At 40.1% G+C, this 20,505-nt stretch overlaps 1 protein-coding gene across 1 annotated transcript in view; it reads left to right on the top strand.

Annotated features, from left to right (window-relative positions):
* The window catches only part of METTL14 (methyltransferase 14, N6-adenosine-methyltransferase subunit), a 29,430-nt gene extending 12,511 nt beyond the window's left edge, over positions 1–16,919 (top strand). Inside the window, exons 7-11 of the mRNA XM_042812512.1 lie at positions 924–1,065; positions 3,221–3,313; positions 4,564–4,680; positions 12,063–12,273; positions 15,346–16,919. Coding sequence (XP_042668446.1) covers positions 924–1,065; positions 3,221–3,313; positions 4,564–4,680; positions 12,063–12,273; positions 15,346–15,659 — 877 coding nt within the window. The 3' untranslated portion in view covers positions 15,660–16,919. The remainder of the gene's footprint in view (positions 1–923; positions 1,066–3,220; positions 3,314–4,563; positions 4,681–12,062; positions 12,274–15,345) is intronic.
* Positions 16,920–20,505: the final 3,586 nt, after the last annotated feature.

Raw genomic sequence — 20,505 nt, forward strand, 5'->3', positions numbered from 1 at the left:
ACTTGCTATTTTTAAGTTTATGGGTGTTGTTTTGTTTTTGGGTTTATTGGTTGTTTTTTCTTTTGCTTCTTAACCTTAAAGCGAAAAAGGGAATAATGAATAATCGAATGCTGCCTTCTGATAGCTCCAATTAAAGTCATGAAACAACAATCTCATCCAGATATCTTTTTGGGAAGAAGGGTGATGGTAGCCTGCTAATCAAATTTTGTAGATCTGAAGGTACTGGGGAAAAGATAGCGATACAGCAGTGACTGGTGGGAACATGTGGATGCCAGGTGTAACAGTGGGATTGAATCTCCAACCCCCCTGCATGCATGGGATTCATGATCCTTGAGGTCCCTTCCAGCCCTGGCCATTCTGTGATTCTGTGATAAAAAGCATGTTAGGAACATGTGCTTCTGCTATGGGTAGAGAAATATATTTTTGCTAAGTGAAAAGTAACCACATTTCCAGTACTCAGAATCTTCTGAACATAACATGAAGTAAATGGCAATTCTAAAAATACGCCATTTTTGTGAAGTAATCTGGAAGTCTGTTGCTCTGTCACTGAGTGCTGGCTTCTTAAATGTTAATGTTTTCTGCTATGTAGTCCACGGTTGTACAGAATGTTCAAGGATTCTGTACTAGATATTGCTGTACAGTCTGTCTGGGCATCTGTTTCTTGCTTGCTAAAGGAGAGTCCTTGACTGTTTATTGAGAGAGAGGGCTATGTTTAAAAAACCCTAATGCAGCAGCATGCACTGCAGGTTAAGCAAGAACATGTTATGTATCTTGCTTGGTTTTAGTGCATTTATGCTTTATGCACTAAATAAGAGACCTCCTCCTTCCCCCTTGCCTTGGTACGCAGAAATGCTGTGTGAAGTGTAATTTTCAGAGTGTTGTTATAACTTCTTCAAGCAGTTGGTCAACTTTTGTTTAAATAGGTACTTGCAAGCAGACTTGGAAGCTTTTGATATTAGGGAACTGAAATCCAAATTTGATGTGATTCTCCTGGAGCCACCACTGGAAGAATACTATAGAGAGACTGGCATTACTGCAAATGAGAAGTGCTGGACCTGGGATGATGTAAGTATTGCAGTAAAAAAGATCTTGTGCATGTACCTAAGGAAATAGCTGGAGAAATGTAATTTGTAGCAGAAAGTGTTAGAGGTGTTTAAATTAAAATTCAAAACAAAATGACAAGGTTCGTATGAAAACTTAATTTTTTTATAATGTGTGCCTGCAGTGTTTATGTTAACAGACTTCTTGTTTCCCCTTGCAAGGAATTTTGTGAATCAGAAGTACCGTTTTGTTTTTTCTGAGCCTGAACTGAAAACTGAAATGTAAAAACAGATTTTTTTCTCCGCCACCAAATTCTGAGTTTTCTTTTTCTTTTTGATTTCTGCTATTGAAATTCACAGTATCTAGTGTAAATATTCCCTTGTTTCTTGAAATTCTTGAAGAGACTTCTGAAGTATACTTTTTTATGCATTGGTTTTTAGTCTAAAGAGTAGGTGAGTGTATGTTGCTGACGTACCTCCTTTCTCCAGAATACTGATCAGGTATGAAATTTAGTAATCCAGTTGTAATCTTGAGAGTCCTGAAAAGATCAGTCTTACCTTTGAAGTTTGTTTCATGTATTTATATATTTCTTTGCAACTTACTTGCCTAAAAGGCTTTTTGAAGCCATGTTAATTTCCATCCCCAATTTGGGTGTAAGGAGAAATGTCAATATGTAAGAAGTGATCTCTTTGTTTTATTGTGCCCCAAGGAACTGAGTTCCAGAAGTTTTAAATTCTTCCTATAGTAATGCATATACATTAATGAAGAAAATGCTAAAGATTTGCTGACAAGTAACTGTTCCGTATTGAAAAGGAAGCAATAGAGTCAGCTCTAGAAAAGCAAGATGAGGCCTAGAGGCACTGAAGTGCTAGATGTCATCAAGCACAATTGGATGACACAAAGCATGTTGACAAGCTTGAGTAGTCCTTCACTTGGATATTGAATGTGAAGTCTTACTGTACAAATTGAGTGCTGAAAAGCTGGTCCTAGTCTGATTTGATGGTAATACAAACAGAGCAGTGAATTGAAGAAGTCACAGCTGAAATTTTCTGTGTGCTGTGCAGTTTGAAGGAGGGGGTGTTGACTTCTTTTTAAGACTAGATTTAGTTTGTTTTGTAGGCTGAAACTTCACAAGTGAATCAGTCAAACTAAAGGTTCATATGGACAGTACAAAATTCAGTCCACCTTTAAGGAATGGATTTGAAAACAAGGGCATTGATGCCTGTGATATAGATAAGGTAACTTGCATGTTAAGGAATAGGTAATTTCTCTGTTAGCCATCCTCTTATTTCATGCAAAACTGGTGCCTGACAGTGTTGAAGGAAAAAAATATTCTGTCCTAACAAAAAAACTGGAAGTGATGGAGTAAGGAGTCGTCCTCTTAGTCAGGAATTACATCCCTTTAAAATGCTTTATACATCTTATATATCTTCCCTGTGGCACTGAATGAAACTTGATTTGATGTGTTAGTAAGTTGCAGATGAATCTCTTCAATTCGTAATGAGTCACATATGCTTTCCATCTGAAGTTACTTAATTCTGAATGTTTCTTATTTGTCATTGCTGAACTGCTGTCCCGATAAATTTATTTGTTTTTTTTTTTCCCTGAAAGTGAAAATGGCTGGCATATCTCTTCTACATGGTAACAGGAATTAAGCTGTGGGTGTGTTGGTTGTTTTCTTGGGGTTTTTTGTTTGTTTGTTTGTTTGTTTGTTTGTTTAGTGTGTCTTCACAAGCTTCCCAGGAGTGAGTGCAGGGCTGAAAAGAATGAGACCATTGTTGCTCTGTTTTATTAAATCCTTTTGCTACCAAAGGAATGAACCAGTGGTTTAGGGAAAACACACAAACATGTGGAGTGTGTTATTCTTTTAAGTGTAGCATCTTCTGTATAGATAGAACTTATGCTGAGAAGAATGATTAGTCTGGTCATCAATTACACTGGAAGTGCTGGAAGTGTGCACTTGTGTAGGTTACCTTATCAGTACCTTACATGCTTTCTGGAAAACAATTTTAAGAAGACAGCCAAAATATAATGCTATCTAGACTTCCGTGTTTTATTAAAGTGGTTCTTGATGGTTTTCTGTGTTTATGTTCAATACTTAACTATTTTTCCTCATACCTGTGATTAAATCACAAAAAGTAAGAAATATTTAATTCAGAAATGCTTATCGTTTTTTTAGATCATGAAACTAGAAATTGAGGAAATTGCTGCCCCAAGGTCATTTGTTTTCCTATGGTGTGGTTCAGGAGAGGGTCTGGATCTTGGCCGAGTGGTAAGAGTGTTTTAATTCAATTTATCAGGGATATATTTAAGAGTTTATTTTTATCATTCACTTTCTCTTTATAGAACTCTCAGCTGTAAATGCTCAGAGATGTTTTGTTACTGTAGTAGAGAATAATTTTAAGTGGAGTAAATAAATTTAAGTAGGGGTGGCATTAAATGTTTAGATACTAATATTTTCCAGATGAGCTGCTGTGGCTATGTGAGGAAGCATTGTTCTTTCATGACTTAAAAGCTGTGCTGCTGTTTTGTTCTTGATGCATGTAGGTTACCATAGGAGTGGCTTGTCATGTTTAAATCATGACATTTAAAGCATTATTTGTTTGTTAAAAATAAATCATAATAGTTTTTTGCCAGAAGTGCTAGTAGAAGGGTGCTGTTATTTCATAAAGTAGGATACAATTTTGTGTGTAGCACTGTTTATTTTCAGGCATCACTTGGAGTTTAAGTAGATTTAATAAGTCTTAGCTCTATGAAGGTCAAGTACCCTAGAAGATCTTGGAGTTATAATCTTTGTGCTTGTTTTGGAGCTGGTGGAATATGAATTTCCAATAGGTTCTTATGCTGAAACATTTTCTTAGTTTGAACAGTGCTTTCTGTTAAAACAGCCGTATGATTTTGTTGAGGGACAACAAAGCAAGGTTACTAAACTGTTTGCTTTATAGTCTTATTTTGTCATTCTGAGGTTGGTTATGTTAGCTTTTTTGCATTGATTTTGATCACAGACATTCATAGCAGCCAGGCAGTTCTTGAGCACAGTAGCAGCCAAATGAGCTCGAGTCCTTAATGTCCAATTTCCTTCTTTTCCATGACTATGCTAGTAGGAATTAAGGGCTAAAAAGACAGATAAGCCTTTTGATTTGTTTTTCAAATGTAAGGTAAATCAGAAAGTGATAGCAAAGGCTTTTTATCTTCTATACAGAATCTTACTTCGATGTGAGTCACTACCAGGTTCCAGTCAAGCTATTCTTTAGACTGGTTCTGGTTAAATTTTTATGTGTCACAAGGTTAAAATAGAACAAAAAAAAGGTGATATATAGACGAGTCAGGGTGCATGTAAAACTTCTGTTTTGACAGCTTGACAAAATACAGTACAGTCATACTAGGAAACTATTTATTTCTTCTCTAACAAATTTCTCTTCCAGGTACATTTTATGAAAAATCAAGTAACTGTATTCATTGTCAGTTTAGGTTACTTCAGTTTTTGATGTTGTATGATTGTTTTATGTCTGTTACATTTAGTGTCTACGCAAATGGGGTTACAGAAGGTGTGAAGATATTTGTTGGATAAAAACAAATAAGAATAATCCTGGAAAGACCAAGACTCTGGACCCTAAGGCTGTTTTCCAAAGAACCAAGGTAAAGATTTGGCTCAACTTCTACTCTCTTCCTGTCCTGACTCTTGATGCTAACCAAAGACCTGGTGCCTTCACAGCAGTTGGTGACCCATTTTCAGAAAAGTAGATACCATGACATCAATTCCTTTTTCACAAAGTGCATTATATGGAAATAAGCATGTTCTTAGGATGCATGGTGAATGAAGGGGTGCATTCTGTTCCCTTCTTGGCTTCACCCAGTGTGAAATATAGAGGTATCATCTGCCTTTAACACGCTTGGTAAATTTCTGTTATCCTAAAAGTCATATGCTTAAACCTTGTTGACGTATTGAAGGCTGCTGGAGCTGGTTCATAGATAGATGGAGCAGGAATGAAATCTTGAGAGTGAATATGCAAAATGCTGCAGTCACTCCGGTCTTCAGAAAGGGCAAGAAGGAAGACCCGGGTAATTATAGACCTGTACTGGTTCCCCAGTACGAAGAAGACAGGGATCTCTTGGAAAGAGTCCAGCGGAGGGCCACAAAGATGGTGAAGGGCCTGGAGCATCTTCCCTATGAAGAAAGGCTGAGTGAACTGGGTCTGTTTAGCCTTGAGAAAAGAAGACTGAGAGGGGACCTGATCCAGGTCTATAAATATCTGAGGTGTGGGGGCCATAGTGGTGAGGCCAGTCTCTCTTCAGTGGTACGTGGAGACAGGACAAGGGGAAACGGCCGGAAACTGCAGCATAGGAAGTTCCGCACAAATGTGCACAAGAACTTCTTTACAGTGAGGTGACGGAGCACTGGAACAGGCTGCCCAGGGAGGTGGTGGAGTCTCCTTCTGTGGAGATGTTCAAGACCTGCCTGGATGCCGACCTGTGCGACCTGCTGTAGGGAACCTGCTTTGGCAGGGGGGTTGGACTCGATGATCTCTGGAGGTCCCTTCCAGCCCCTACAGTTCTGTGATTCTGTGATTGTAATGTATGTTGTTTTGTCTTCTGAGTGGTTCCAGTCATGGGTGAATAACAAATATCTAGTCTTTTAGTAATGCCTCTTGTGTAATACACAAACCTATTTCCAAATTAGACTAGTGAAATTGTTGCTAGAGGAATGTCTTTTGATTGAAAGGAAACTTGGCAGTAGAATTTGACTGAATTTAGAGTTAAAATATAATTCACAGCTTTAAATATTTAAATTGATGTAGTCGTGAAAAATAACTCTGGAAGATCAACTGATGGTTCTGAACGCAGATGTACAGCATGAGTCAGATCAGTTAGCATCTCCTGGCTTCTGACAGTGAGTGTGTCACAGAGCTGACTAGATCAATCTATGTCCGTGACAGGAGGCAACGGGGCGCTGCCCTCCCCCACCACACCCCAGTCCCACAGAAATGGGAAGGAAGGAAGGGAGGAGAAGAACAGCGGCAACAATCTATGGAGGAAGACTTATTTACTATAATACTGGAATACAAAATAACACAATATATACAATTTAATTGAAATTGAGATGAATAAATCAGACAAGATGAGACAGAGAGTTCCCGGGACCGATTCAAACCTGAAAAGCTTGGAACGGCCAGGAAAGCACCTCCAGCACCCACTGTCAGGCAGCAAGAGAGCGCCCCCCCACCCGGAAGGGCCAGATCCCGTGACTGCTGTAATGTACAGGGATAGGTAGCTGGGATTGGGGCAGTGACACTTCAATGCCCCGTACACTACATGATGTTTTGATGTGGAATACTGAACCCCCCAAAAAAGCAAAAAACATGGAACCATGACAGAGTGTCCCGCACTAGTGACAGAGTTAGTCAGCTTAGTTTTAACTCAGCAGTTTTATAGGTACGTGCTGTAGAGGTTCTGTATTGGAAGAGATGCAGAGGAGGAAAAAAAAAGCAAAGTATGTTGATTTAAGAGACTGGAATGTATCTTATTCAAGACCTTAGAAAAAAGCTAGTAGGATTAGTAAGTAATTATTCTGTGTATGTCTGGATGCAACTGTGGCAGCGTTACTGAAGATAGGGTTGACTGATAAAGTGTCATTAACCTCAGGCTCATTCTGTGTTCATTAATCATTCATTAGTGCTAAATAGGGATAGATACCTGGAACTGGGGATTCTCCTTTCCCTTCAGTGGCCTCTGCAACTTGTCGTGTGGGGCTCCACACAGCAGATTTCCATCTGCGATGCATTCCCACAATACGACCCAATCCATCTGTGAACAGGGCATATTTCTTTTCATTCTCTGGTAGTTCATTGTATGGTGGGGCCTCTTTAGCACGTGATACTTCTTCTCCTGGTGGTGTTCCAAACTTTTTACCTTCAGGCCAGTCCATGATGACCTCTAGGATTCCTGGACAGCTGAGGTTCCCCATCCGTGCTCGTTGTGTAATCAGTGCAATCCACTTACTCCAAGTGGCATCAGTAGCATGATGGGTGGAGGGAACCTTTCCTTTAAACATCCAGTTCAGCACTGGCAGTCGAGGTGCCAGAAGGAGCTGTGTTTCAGTACCAATTACTTCAGAAGCAGCCCGAACCCCCTCATACGTGGCTAAGATCTCCTTCTCAGTTGGAATGTAGCCCTCTTCCGGCCCCCTGTAGGCTCGACTCCAGAATCCCAGGGTTCGGCCTCAGGTCTCTCCCGAGGCTCTTTGCCACAAACTCCAAGTGGGACCGTTCTCTCCAGCAGCGGTATAGAGGATGTTCTTTATACCCTGTCCCGTCTGTACTGGCCCTAGGGCCACGGCACGGGCTATCTCCTGCTTAATCTGTTCAAAAGCCTGCTGCTGCTCAGGGCCCCATGTAAACTCATTTCTCATTCGTGTCACATAATAAAGGGGGCTTACAATGAGGCTGTAGTTTGGAACGTGCATTCTCCAAAAGCCCACTGCACCCAGAAAAGATTGTGTCTCTCTTTTGCTAGTGGGTGGAGACATAGCAGTGATTTTGTCGATCACATCTGTCGGGATGTGACGACGGCCATCTTGCCACTTTATACCTAGGAACTGAATCTCCTGGGCAGGTCCTTTCACTTTGCTTCACTTAATAGCAAAACCAGCACTCAGAAGAATTTGGATTATTTGCTCTCCTTTTGTAAAGACTTCTTCTGCTGTATCACTCCACACAATGTCATCAATGTACTGCAGGTGTTCAGGAGCACTGCTCTGTTCCAATACAGTTCAGGTCAACCCATGGCAAATGGTCGGGGTGTGTTTCCACCCCTGGAGCGAATGGCTCCAGGTATACTGAACACCCCTCCATATGAAAGCAAACTGTGGCTTACATTCTTTGGCCAAAGGAATGGAAAAGAAGGCATTAGCAATGTCAATGGTGGCATACCATTTGGCTGCTTTTGACTCCAGTTCATACTGGAGTTCTAACATGTCTGGCACAGCAGCACTCAGTGGGGGTGTGACTTCATTCAGGCCACAGTAGTCCACCGTCAGCCTCCATTCTCCACTGGCTTTATGCACTGGCCATATGGGGCTGTTAAAAGGCGAGTGAGTTTTGCTGATCACTCCCTGGCTCAAATACTGGCTTAGTTTCTCAGGATCCCACAGGTGTTCAAGAGTAAAATCCCATGATACTGTGGGTCCCCGTGCTTCTAAGACCTTTCCTAAACCTCTCCGTATTCCCTGCCAGTCATCATTCTCTGGTTTTGGAGGAGACTTCTTCCTCTTATTATTCACAATTACAAATACAATCAGAGAACTTAATGACACGCACACCAACATGAGTATTAATTCAAGATTCGAAAAACATTCGACAGACCAAGAAGAAAACCCAGAGACTGGTCTGAACATCGTGTTGTTTGTAAAATTAGCTATTCCATTTGGGATGTAGCTGTTTGTGAAATTAGCCATTCCTTCTGGGATGTAAATGTCAAAATTCAAATCATATCACATTGCATATAAATAAAATATAGGTGTCTCCATCAGTGCCATTAGGTAGTTATATATGAATGCAATTCCACAACACACAAGTGTGAGATGGATTATTGGCCAGTAGGTTGTGAATAACACCATTGCTTTTAATCCTTTACCCAGCACCCCAACAATAATGAGTGGGTTCATTGCTGGTGCCTGCTAAAAAGGGGTTAATGAATTGAAGCCAACAAGAGGAGGGCAAAAAAAAAGGAAAAAAAAAGGCACTACTCAGACTGAGTATGCTCAAAGTTTACAAATATTCCAGAACACTGACAGTACGCCTAATCTTTCAAGGTCAGGTTTTCCAGCACAGAAACCTGAACTACTGATAATGCTCCCTAACGAAGCTCTCTAAGAGCAGAGAGAAAAAGAGATTCGTTCTAAAAGCTAAAAAGCAGTTATGCCTGCATTCTCCACCAAAATCTGTCACAGAGTTGACTAGATTAATCTGCGTCTGTGAGAGGGGGCAACAGGCCTCTGCCCTCCCCCACCACACCCCAGTCCCACAGAAATGGGAAGGAAGGAAGGGAGGAGAAGAACAGCGGCAACAATCTATGGAGGAAAACTTATTTACTATAATACTGGAATACAAAATAACACAATATATACAATTTAATTGAAATTGAGATGAATAAATCAGACAAGATGAGAGAGAGAGTTCCCGGGACTGATTCAAACCTGAAAAGCTTGGAACGGCCAGGAAAGCACCTCCAGCACCCACTGCCAGGCAGCAAGAGAGCGCCCCCCCACCCAGAAGGGCCAGATCCCGTGACTGCTGTAATGTACAGGGATAGGTAGCTGGAAATGGGGCAGTGACACTTCAATGCCCCGTACACTACATGATGTTTTGATGTGGAATACTGAACCCCCCAAGAAAACCCATAAAACATGGAACCATGACAGAATGTCCCACACTAGTGACTGAGTTAGTCAGCTTAGTTTTAACTCAGCAGTTTTATAGGTACGTGCTGTAGAGGTTCTGTATTGGAAGAGATGCAGAGGGGGAAAAAAAAAGCAAAGTATGTTGATTTAAGAGACTGGAATGTATCTTACTCAAGACCTTAGAAAAAAAGCTAGTAGGATTAGTAAGTAATTATTCTGTGTATGTCTGGATGCAACTGTGGCAGCGTTACTGAAGATAGGGTTGACTGATAAAGTGTCATTAACCTCAGGCTCATTCTATGTTCATTAATCATTCATTAGTGCTAAACAGCCTCAACTCTCCGATTTGCAAGTTATTTTGGACTATAAGCTTCTATTGAAGATAACTTCAGTTTTTCTTTGGCTTGCATTTGTATTAATCTAAAGCTTGTTTGGAAGTATGATGTATTAGCTATAAACATTTTTAAGTGTGAGTACTGCATGTTTATTGTGTATAGTATTGCAAATATGTGCAGCTCGCCCATGAGGGAGAGGCTAAAACTGATACAGGAGGATTTCGACTCCATTTAGGCGCTCCGTTTGTTAACAGGAGAATAGATTCTGTTGTTAGGATTTTTCTGTTCATTGGAAGGTTGGGTTGAAGTCATGATGTAATAAATATAAAAATTGAACTAGCTTGATTTGACTAAATGAATAGCTCTGTTGTGCAGGATGGATTTCCAACAGTTACAATATCAAATCCTATCTATTTGGGTTTAGATTAGGCATTTCCCTAGATGGAGGCATTATGCCATGTCACCTTTTATAGAATCTAAGATACTAATGAGTAGCAATTCATATGTTATAAAAATAAGACTTTGGATAATTGTAAAGGCTACATCTGTGAGGCTCTGCTTAATGGGTATCATATCCTGCTTTTCTGTTTAGTTACATTCAAGGTCCAGAAACCACGTAGCATCCACACAGTTGATCAGCTGCATGTATTTGATGGGTCACCTGTTCTTCCTTTCATATTTATTACTAACTCTTAAAAAACCTTCCTGAAAGTCTGGAAATGATCACACATTATTGTCTGCAACTTTTTTATGGTCATATGAAGACACTTAGTAAATCAGTGTTTTATGATATCAGGGGAAAATAGTTTGTTTGAGCTTAGTATTCCTATAAACAGTACCTGAAAATGAACATGTAGAGCCTGCATTTTTGTCCTGTACCAGTTGAGGTACTGTTCCTAGTACCTCAAAGAAAGAAAGAACCAGTTGAGGTTCTTTCTTATTCATAAATCCTACAAACTAGTCAGTCCCACAGATCTTTAATGTCTTAGAAGAAAGGAAAGCAGTGCTTGTTACACTTCGCAAACATTTTTTTTAATGCTGACAGGATTTACAGAGACTGTTTAGATAGTTTGATAGTGGTTTTACGTTTTTTGATGCAGTGTCTTCTAGATAGGAATCACAGAATTGCAGGAGCTGAAAGGGGCCTCTGGAGATCATCGAATCCAACTGCTCTGCAAAGCAGGCCCCCTGCAGCAGGTTGTGCAGGTGGACATCCAGGTCAGTGTTGGAACGTCTCCAGAAAAGGAGAATCCACAACTTCCCTGGGCAGCCTGTTCCGGGGCTCTGTCACCTTGATTGTGGGGAGGTTCTTACATACATCTGTGTGGAACTTCCTGTGCTTCAGTTTGTGGCCATTTCCCCTTGTCTTTTCAGTGGTGTGTAGGGATAGGACTCTGGCCTTGTCCCTTTCCCTCCCACACCTGAGGTATTTATAGACATTGATCAGATCCTCCAGATCCCCTCTGACTCGTCTTCTCTCAAGGCTGAACAGACCCAGTTCGCTCAGCCTTTTCTCATAGGGGAGATGCTCCAGGCCCTTTATTATCTTTGTGATCCCCCCCCCCCCGGACTCTATAGAAGATCCCTGTCTTTTGTGTACTGGGGAGCCCAGAACTGGGCACAGTACTCCAGGTGAGGTCTGACCAGGGCAGAGCAGAGGGGGGGAAGGATCACTTCCCTTAATTTTGAGCACTGAAACAACTTTTAAAATTTACGGTCTGCAAAAATTAGATCTGATTTTCACTGTTATATGACTGGGAGCTTTGAAAATTATTTGTATGAATTAAGTTAGGATCGGAATGCTGATGAAATAAACTGATCCCTCACTCTTACCTTTACCACACGTACTGTTCAAGACCTGCCTGGATGCCTACCTGTGCGACCTGCTGTGGGGAACCTGCTTTGGCAGGGGGGTTGGACTCGATGATCTCGGGAGTCCCTTCCAACCCCTACCATTCTGTGATTCTGTGATTGTGACTTCTCAGCATTTCTAGCTTAAAGCTCCAATTTTGCTGTTATTGAAGTGGTCCAAATACTTTACTTCAACTTCTGTTTGAGTTCTTGTACTCTGTAGTGTAATTCACCAAACAAGCCAAGTAGCTTGAACTACACTCTGCTTTGTTTTCAAAAGGCTCTGCTGATAGTTTCAGCTTGTTCTGTTTTTCTAGTTCATGCTTCAGGACATTCTCTGTTTAAAAATAGGATCTACTCTGTCTAGAATTTCCTTTCCTCAAACATCAGGCATATGTGCAGCATGTGACAGGTGCTCTTCTTTCCTATGTATGTAGGAGCACTGCCTCATGGGCATTAAAGGAACCGTGCGTCGCAGTACAGATGGTGACTTCATCCATGCTAATGTTGACATTGACCTCATTATCACAGAAGAGCCTGAAATTGGCAATATTGAAAAACCTGTAGAGATTTTCCACATCATTGAGCATTTCTGCCTAGGACGACGGCGTCTTCATCTTTTTGGAAGGGACAGTACAATTCGACCAGGTACATGTGATGTTTGTCAAATAGTTACATTTTAGTTTCTTTTAATAACCCTCTTCAGTATCTGGGACCACCTGATGAGGTCTGATGGAAGGTGAGAAAATAATAATATTTAGACTTAGTGCATGCTTTTTCTGTGAGGTTTTGCAGTAGCTGCAACTTCAGACAGTAAAATAAAATAGATTTCACTAAGCTTTTTGAACAAGGAGTCATATGAGCCAGACTATTTGTCTTGGTTACTTTTCTGTAGTGAGCATCTACTAGACAGTGGGAGTATTCTCCCTTCCTGGCTGGAGAAGATTCCTAGGCAACTAACGATCCTAGTGTTCAGCAGCAGGGAAGACTTTGGCATCGCTTGACAATTCTCCCATTGCTGTGATAGTACTTTAGTGGTATCAAGTGTTTAGATAGTAAAAAGTGACTTTTCGTCTAGTTAATGTTCTATCCCACATGATCTGATAGCAGAAAATTTTGCTTGACCCTTAGATCTCACATGCATGCATACATACAGAACCATAACAAGCAATATTACAGTTATGGTTCCAATTTCTGCTATTACTGTTGCATATAGGAACAAGTCCGCATCACAGGTTAAGATTACCACTGCTTTCTGTTTTTTTCATAAATGTTTTTAGAACTAAACATAGAACAATAAGAAGGTGCTTTAGACTTCTGTTTTCCCCATATCTGTAATTGAAAGTAAATGCTGAAATTGTTCAGTATTCTACTGGAGTACTGGATTGTGTGATTTCTGCCTTGTGAGGTCACACTCCGTATATTTCCGTCCTACTGAACTTCAGCTTTTTGGAATTACTGTAGTAAAGTGAACATCACTGAACCTATAAAAATCGAAATGTCTTTCTCACTACAAGACACAGTAGCAGATCTCTGCTTTTAAAAATATCCCAGAGAGATTTCCAGAGATAAGTAATGTGTCAGACAATAGATTTCAAGGAGCTGTATTTTTAATTAAAGTGAAGATCTTTCTGTCAGGAAGCCATGCTGTTTGGCAGGTCTGTGACAGCTATCACATTTTCAGAGTTTTTTTTTTAACCAGTGTTTTTCACTTATTCTGGTCTTTAATTCATCAGTGCGTATTAAAAAAAAAAAAAATCAGCTGACATTTAATTTTCCACACATTACAGAGGTTATACTTTATAGGAGCATTGTTTCTTTTTCTAAACTGATTTTAAATTCCCTTGAGCGTGGAGTCTGTCCTATTGTCAGTATCTCAAGATGCAGTCTTACACTGAGTGTTTCATCTAGCATGGTAGAAAACACGTATAAATGTACTGTTTGGATTGAAGGTCACTGCATTTTATTTGTCTTACTAGTCAGGTTTTTCAATTTATCGTGTACTTGATGAAGGAATTTCGCTACAGGAGGATAGACTGCTGTTTCTGCCTTAAAATCTGATGTGGAATAGAGTACAAGTGCCCTGTATGTTTCAGTTATCCACAAGTATTTGAAGTGAGCGTCTTTGTACCTGATGTTATGGACAGTGTGCTCATGCTTTGCACAGACGGGTTCTGTGTTGGTCTGTCAACAGTTATGGTACAACGTGCTCCTTTGGAAATAAAGGGGAAGGAGGTGTGGAGAGGTGAAAGTGTAGTGGTTGCTCTTGGTTTAGATTCTTCTTGCAGTTTTGTATAGCAGTGTTTCCTACTAATTAGAGACTAGTTGTTTGGATGGCAGAGGAGAAATGGATACAAGTCCAACCATGGCCTGCTTGCTGAATGTGAATGCTAATAATACGTACGATAGGAAACATTTGGGTTTTTTTATGGCTGTTGGAAAAGGAGCTGTATCAGTAGGTGAGCTGTAGGCAGTGTTTTACTTAAGATAATATCCAAGTGTTTTTTCACTTCTGCTCACAATACTGTAGAGAAGTGAGAGAGATTATCAGCTGTTCTTTGATGAGCCCATAGCATTGCATTGCTGGGATTTCTTCCTTGATATGCATTGTTCTTTTATTTTTATTATTATTTTTTTTTCAAGTAGAAAAATATTATTTAGGCATTACTTCAGTGCTGTTGTAGGTAAAGTCTTGTAAGTTACTGTCACACTGTTCCATATTTGTCTAATAGTGTTTTGTTTTTTAAATGTAATGGTTATCTTGCTACTGGATTGCATACTCTAAATCTCCTATTCTTTGTTCAAGAAGTTGGCAGAGCACAGTGCTCTTACCAATCAGCATTTTGAGTGTAGAATTACTCAGTTTTGAATTTGTAGATCTTCACAGTGCTTTGTGAACTGTGAAAACCTGAACAAACAGACATGGGGTTTTTTTGGTGTTTCTTTGAATTCTTGTTTCCCCTAAAATACATTGTTGAGATCACTGAGCCACGTTTTTCTTCATTAAGATGATGAACTAAAAATTAAATTTCCAGTGACATTTTCAAGTGGCCCAACCCAATTTTAGTTCACATTGCAAAGAAATATGAACGTACTTGATTTAAATGCCTGCCTCCTTGGTTCAAGTGGTAAAGCTGAAGGGCTCACTGACTGCTACGTTTGTACATAAACGGATTGACTGAACTCTAAGCTCTGTCTGCATATCATAGGATTCAGCAGCAGCATTGTTATTTTGTCTTCAGATGCATGTTTACAGCATGCTGTGCTCCTGGCTGTGCTGACTTGATTGGTTTTGTTTGAGACAAGCACCTTTTGAAAAAGGCAGAAAAAGGAGAGGTGTAGGTTGTCTTTAAACTAGATGAATTTTTTGATCTGGTTTACAGTGCAATCTCAGCAGAGAAGCTGGAAGATGCAGCATAGGAACAGGTGGGAAGGGATGTTGCAAAACTACAACCTGGATGTTCCCTCCCCAGCCCTCCACTCTGAAAAAAAAAAAAAAAAAAAAAACAACAAAAAAACGCAAAAATCCATTACAAATTAATGTAAAATCAACTTTTATCAACTGTGACTTTCCTAGAGATGATCTTTTTCATTCTGTCCAATATGTAGATAAGTATCTGTTCCTATCACTTGAATGTTCCCTTAATGGGAAGAAGGAAATTAAAGCCTCCAAGCATGAAATTTGTTATTGCTTTCATTGACTCTGGTTTTGTTCCTTAGGATGGCTGACTGTAGGACCCACCCTCACAAACAGTAATTTCAATGCAGAAACGTACTCTTCATATTTCACTGCTCCAAATTCCCACCTGACTGGCTGCACCGAAGAGATCGAGAGGCTTCGGCCCAAGTCACCACCGCCCAAGTCGAAGTCTGACCGTGGAGGCGGTGCTCCGAGGGGAGGAGGAAGAGGTGGGACTTCAGCAGGCCGAGGAGAACGCGGCAGAGAGAGGAACAGAACTAATTTTCGGGGTGAGAGGGGTGGCTTCAGAGGGGGACGAGGAGGTACCCACAGGGGAGGCTTCCCCACACGCTGATGACTTTTAGGAAATTGCTTCTTCCCCCAGTCCCTTGTCCCATCTCTGAATCTTCTTAATATTTCTTTTGCTAAAATGAATTATTATTGAAGCACAAGCTCCGTGACTTTTAAAATTATTTTTGGTGCAAGCAATTCCAAATAGTCTGCCTTCCAGTGACTGGCCAGGCAGATCACCTCACTTGGCAGCAGCACCTGAAGGTGCTAAACTGGGCCTCCTGACAGCTTCTGTTTGTCAAAGCAGAGCCATCTCTTTAAACTGCAGATGAGACTGAAATGAAGATACTTGCTGTTTCTGTTTTGCAAGTACTTGCAAGTTATGGGTTTTTTTAACGGTAATTTTCTCCAAAACATGGATTCTTCTTCATTCTTTACAGTTCCAGGTTTGGACTGACTTGCATTAATATGGGGGATTAGGCATGAAATGCAGTTCTGAATTGCATGGCAGTGGCAGACTTATTCTCTTACTCATGGAAGAAAAACTGCTGTGTCAATATTGACACCAATTTTAACTTCTTTTAAACTAAGAAGCAAATAAATAGAGTTTTATTTTTTCTTATTTGGTTTAAGTTTCCCGAATTTTTCTTGGGAAAAAGGAATAAGTTTTACGTTTGTTTTGTGAAGTATATGCACTCACTTTTCATGCCTATAATGGAGAGAGTGGTAATTCTGTGCAGTCACATGTTGTGTTTCATGAAGAGTAACAGGTTGTGTGTTTATATCCTGTCCGGAACTTCCGTGTAGGTCTGGATTGCTTCTTGAGTAAGGATTTTCACCCTACCTCTGTTAATAGTCATCATCTTCAGCAGGGAAGCCCAGTTTCATTGCAGAGCAATTGCACTGTGTATAATAGAAAGACCTCATCAGAGGCCATATTGGAAGTGAGGTAATGCTATCAGTGACAGCTTCCTGAAAGTAATCACCTGAATGATGAAGTCTCAGCAACCGAACCAAGGATTTTGCTTTGCCTGCTGACCTGGTGTGGATTGGAAATAGACTATTGGTGATCGGGTCCAGAATACGGTATAGAAAGAAAGCGATCTGGTATGTACAGTACAGCACTGGTTTTTAGCAAAACTGCAACTCCGAACTTCCAGAGCAACACTTGGCAGACAGAACAAATCTGGCTGTTGAAGTCTTACAATTTGTAGGTATGGATTTTGGAAAATTGGATTTTAAGTCTCAAAATGTTTATCTGTTGAAGTCTAACTTTAAAGTAACTGTTCTGTACAGTAGTGAATTATTAAACTTGTTTATCAAAGCTAATGTTGAAATATTAATATTTTGTGAGTTTACTTTCTTAAGGTTTTTGGAATAAGTAAGTTTTATTGTGGTTTCCTATCTACTGTTAGAAAAGAGGAGGCACCAAGTGTTTGTGAAATCTTAGCATGAACATTTTTGTAGGGTCTGGTCAACTTCACAGCCTTGATGGTGTATTTATTAAGGGGCTGTTAAAGGATAAATGAAATTCACCTATTGTTTATGTTTTGTTTCTTGCTGTTAGACTTGGAAAGCTGAAGAGTGGCTGGAACTGGGAGGAGGGGGTGTGTTTTAACAGCAGTCTGCCAAACGCTGCTTACAGCAGCACTTGATAGATGTTATGCTGCAGTAAGAAAACATTTTCTTCTTGATTTTTGCCCTAATGATGTCCTTACTGAGAACGTAAATACTGAAGACACTTAACCTTAAAAAGGCAGCCTGTGTACCAGTGGCGGATCTTTTTTTCTTCCTTAGTTAGAATTCTAAGAGAGAAACGAGAGTTACCATTTTCTTCTATGTCCACAGGTGGTCATTTGGTGCTTGGTATGGCCTGCACTGAAGATGAGACTCAGAAAAACGTAGCTGGGTTGTTTCTGTATTAGTTTGCAGAAGCCAGGATGTTGCTTGAGACTTGTGATGTGTGATACGTGAGCGGTAGATTTTATTTATCTGGCTGGCCCATCTTCACAAAGGAATTGCAATTGTTAACAAGCAGCCTTCCTTACTTTTCTAATTGAGGTGACTGGGAAGGAAATAAGTTTTTCTACATGTCATCATTGAAGAAAAGTTGCTCACTGGAAGTATTCTGAAGGTGGTGTTTCAACTGTGGATTGCCTCTAAAGGTAACAAAGTAGCACATAAATGGAGCATATTTGGGATTGTGGAGATGATAGAAAATGCTGTAGTGAGTAACTGCTGCTTCTTCCCCCACTTAACACAGTGAAAAACGCATGGTTGCTTTTTTAAATTGCTGTTAATTTGGGCCACATCTGAAGTTGTGACTAGAGATGAAAAGCTTTGAAAAAAAAAAAAAGTTTTCAGTTATTTTCTCAGTTCTAATGCTTTAACAGAAATAGGATAACACTCATTGTCAAGGAACTGATGAATATTTCATTTGCTGCAGTTGCCTTAATTTCAGCACATTATCTTTGAAGATAAAAAGCCTAACAAATTTCTTCCTTTCTAGTTTTAATGAGAACATAAAGCCACCAATCTGATTTGGGATGCCTGTCTTGATGTTGTCATGTCTTTCCATTTTGGAAGAGGCTTATAGGACTTGAAATATGCTATATACCCCCTGTATAAATCAGGTGAAGGAGCTGACAATTACATTGACAAGATACGTGAAATGTCTTAGCATTTAGCTTGAAAGGGATTTCAGAATACCAGTCAGCTGCTAACGATTGTGTGCAAATCCAGCCATTAACCTAAGGATTCCTTCCATTCTGACATGGTCAGTTAAGATAAATTGGTTGAGATGCAGGAGATCTGTGTAAGTTAGTAGGCAGTGCTTTTAGAATTTTTTAAGATTTTTCCCTAGGCAGTACCGTGAACGCGGGCTTGTTCATAGGTGCTTTAGTCAGTGGAATTTAGGTTGCAAACAGTTTTGCTCGGAAAATGGTGGTTAAATGTCATCGAGTCAAGGAATTAATTTTAGAGCACTGTGATTTTCTGAAATCCTTGGCTGGGGACAGAAGTATCCAGAACGTGTTCTAAAGATGAAGCTCACTGAAACATTGAACACATACGTTTGTTTCTTGAACATGGCCTTTTAAGGACATATTGAGTAACTGAAAGTGACAGGTAATGAGACCCCTGTTTCTGTGTATGTTCTTCTACCCAAAGGGTGATGTTGGCACCTTTATTACTGTAGTGGGAATCGACTAATATAATGGGGTGAAGGTCAACCTAATAAAGGCAAGGAAAGCTTACTAACCTGCATGTAACGGGGTTGTTTCCATAGTTGAAAAAGCAAGGTAAGTTTGTGGAAAAACGTGGAATAATTTTGAGTGTGATTACTGTAGCAATTAAAGAAAGAGAGGGAAAAACAAGTCCTAGCTATGATTAACTAAAGTTTTTGAGTGTTGTAATCTTAACACTTATGCCAGAGCTTAGAATTGCACTACTTAGATGTGTGTGTAACAACTTTCATGGTCATTGCAGGAGCTGCTGTACGTCACATGAAGACGTATCTTGGTGGTAGGTCAGTCACTGTGACACCTTAGTGTAGGTGAAAGTGGCGGCATGTGACAGGCTGGTGCTCTGATGAATGGGGTGTGCACCTACCTGTATCTTGCTAAAACTTTGTTCTGGATAGCAGCTCTGCGTATGAACTCCTGCTCTCTCCACAGGCTTTAAGTACATAGGTAAGTGATATGGATGTGTTCCTAATGGGGCATAGAATTCATTTTGCTTTATGAAGTTTTTAGAGCATTTTTTTGTGTAGAATTACATGTAGCATGTTGAGTATTGCCTGGAAAATAGCCAGTGGCAGTACAGAATGGGGATGTGGGCGCCAGTGACAGTACTGGTGTCTCACTAGATTTTCTACTTGATTTGTGTTGAACAGATGAAGTAAAACTGCACACTAATCGTGAAGGAACTCTGCTTTCTTTTGGCAAATTAAACTCTTCTAGGGTAGAAACCTGTACATGTTTTCCCATTGTATCATGACATAAACACAAACTTCTTGGACACCCAAGCCCCGTATAAAGGACAGTTGTACTCTAAGAGGAAAAGCTATTCTGCATCTTTCAAACAAAAAAAGTTTCTCCCTTACTTACGCTTCCATTACGCTCATCTAAGTTGTGAGAAAGGGGGATGGAGGGAGCAGTATCTAAAATAAATATCTTTTGAAGTGTAATTTTGAAAGCTTTTACTTCCTTGTGCTTGAAACCAAATAAACAGGGTTGTCTCATGATTATATAGACACTGCTGTGATTCTTCCAGGCAGCCAAAGGAATGGCTCGGTTTTTGCCTCTTTCAAATTCAGGGAAGATGTCTGCATTCTTGGGCAGTCTGTGCACAAAGAGCATACTAAAGATTTTCTTTAATACATACCACTGGATTGCCACGCCAGTAGTTTTTAAAGTGCACTTTAATATAATGAATACATTTTTACTAACTTTACAGATTAATGTATCACATCTCATTTTTTCATAGCTTTAAAATAATTGGTTTAGCCAGTGCCTAGTTCTACAAAAAATACTCAAAACCAGCAACTGTTAGAGCTCAGTTTCGCATTCTTCTTATTGACTGTCTGTTCAGAGAAAGGCAGAGTTAGCACAGTTACGTTGGTTTGTTGGTGTCTCTATCTTATGAAAGAGAAACAAAGGTTTGTTGAATGTAGGTGCACAACTCTGGTGTTCAGCCTGGCTGAAACCTTCCCCTTTTAATGGGGGTGATGCTGAGGATAGTGTAGTTTGGGAGTGTCTGTAATTAGAAGCAGCTCAGACAGGTCAGCAGCGGGCAGGGGTAGGATGCCACTGCCTGCTGTGTTTCCATGGTGCTCTTGTGCCCTTTTGACCCGCTTGCTGCAAGCAAGCAGAGAACCATTGCCTGGTTTTTGTGCTACCACAACCAGATAT

The sequence above is a fragment of the Centrocercus urophasianus genome, unplaced genomic scaffold, assembly GCF_019232065.1.
Source record: "Centrocercus urophasianus isolate 14NV4802_14NV808 unplaced genomic scaffold, USGS_Curo_1.0 seq_13, whole genome shotgun sequence".
Classification (NCBI taxonomy): Eukaryota; Metazoa; Chordata; class Aves; order Galliformes; family Phasianidae; genus Centrocercus; species Centrocercus urophasianus.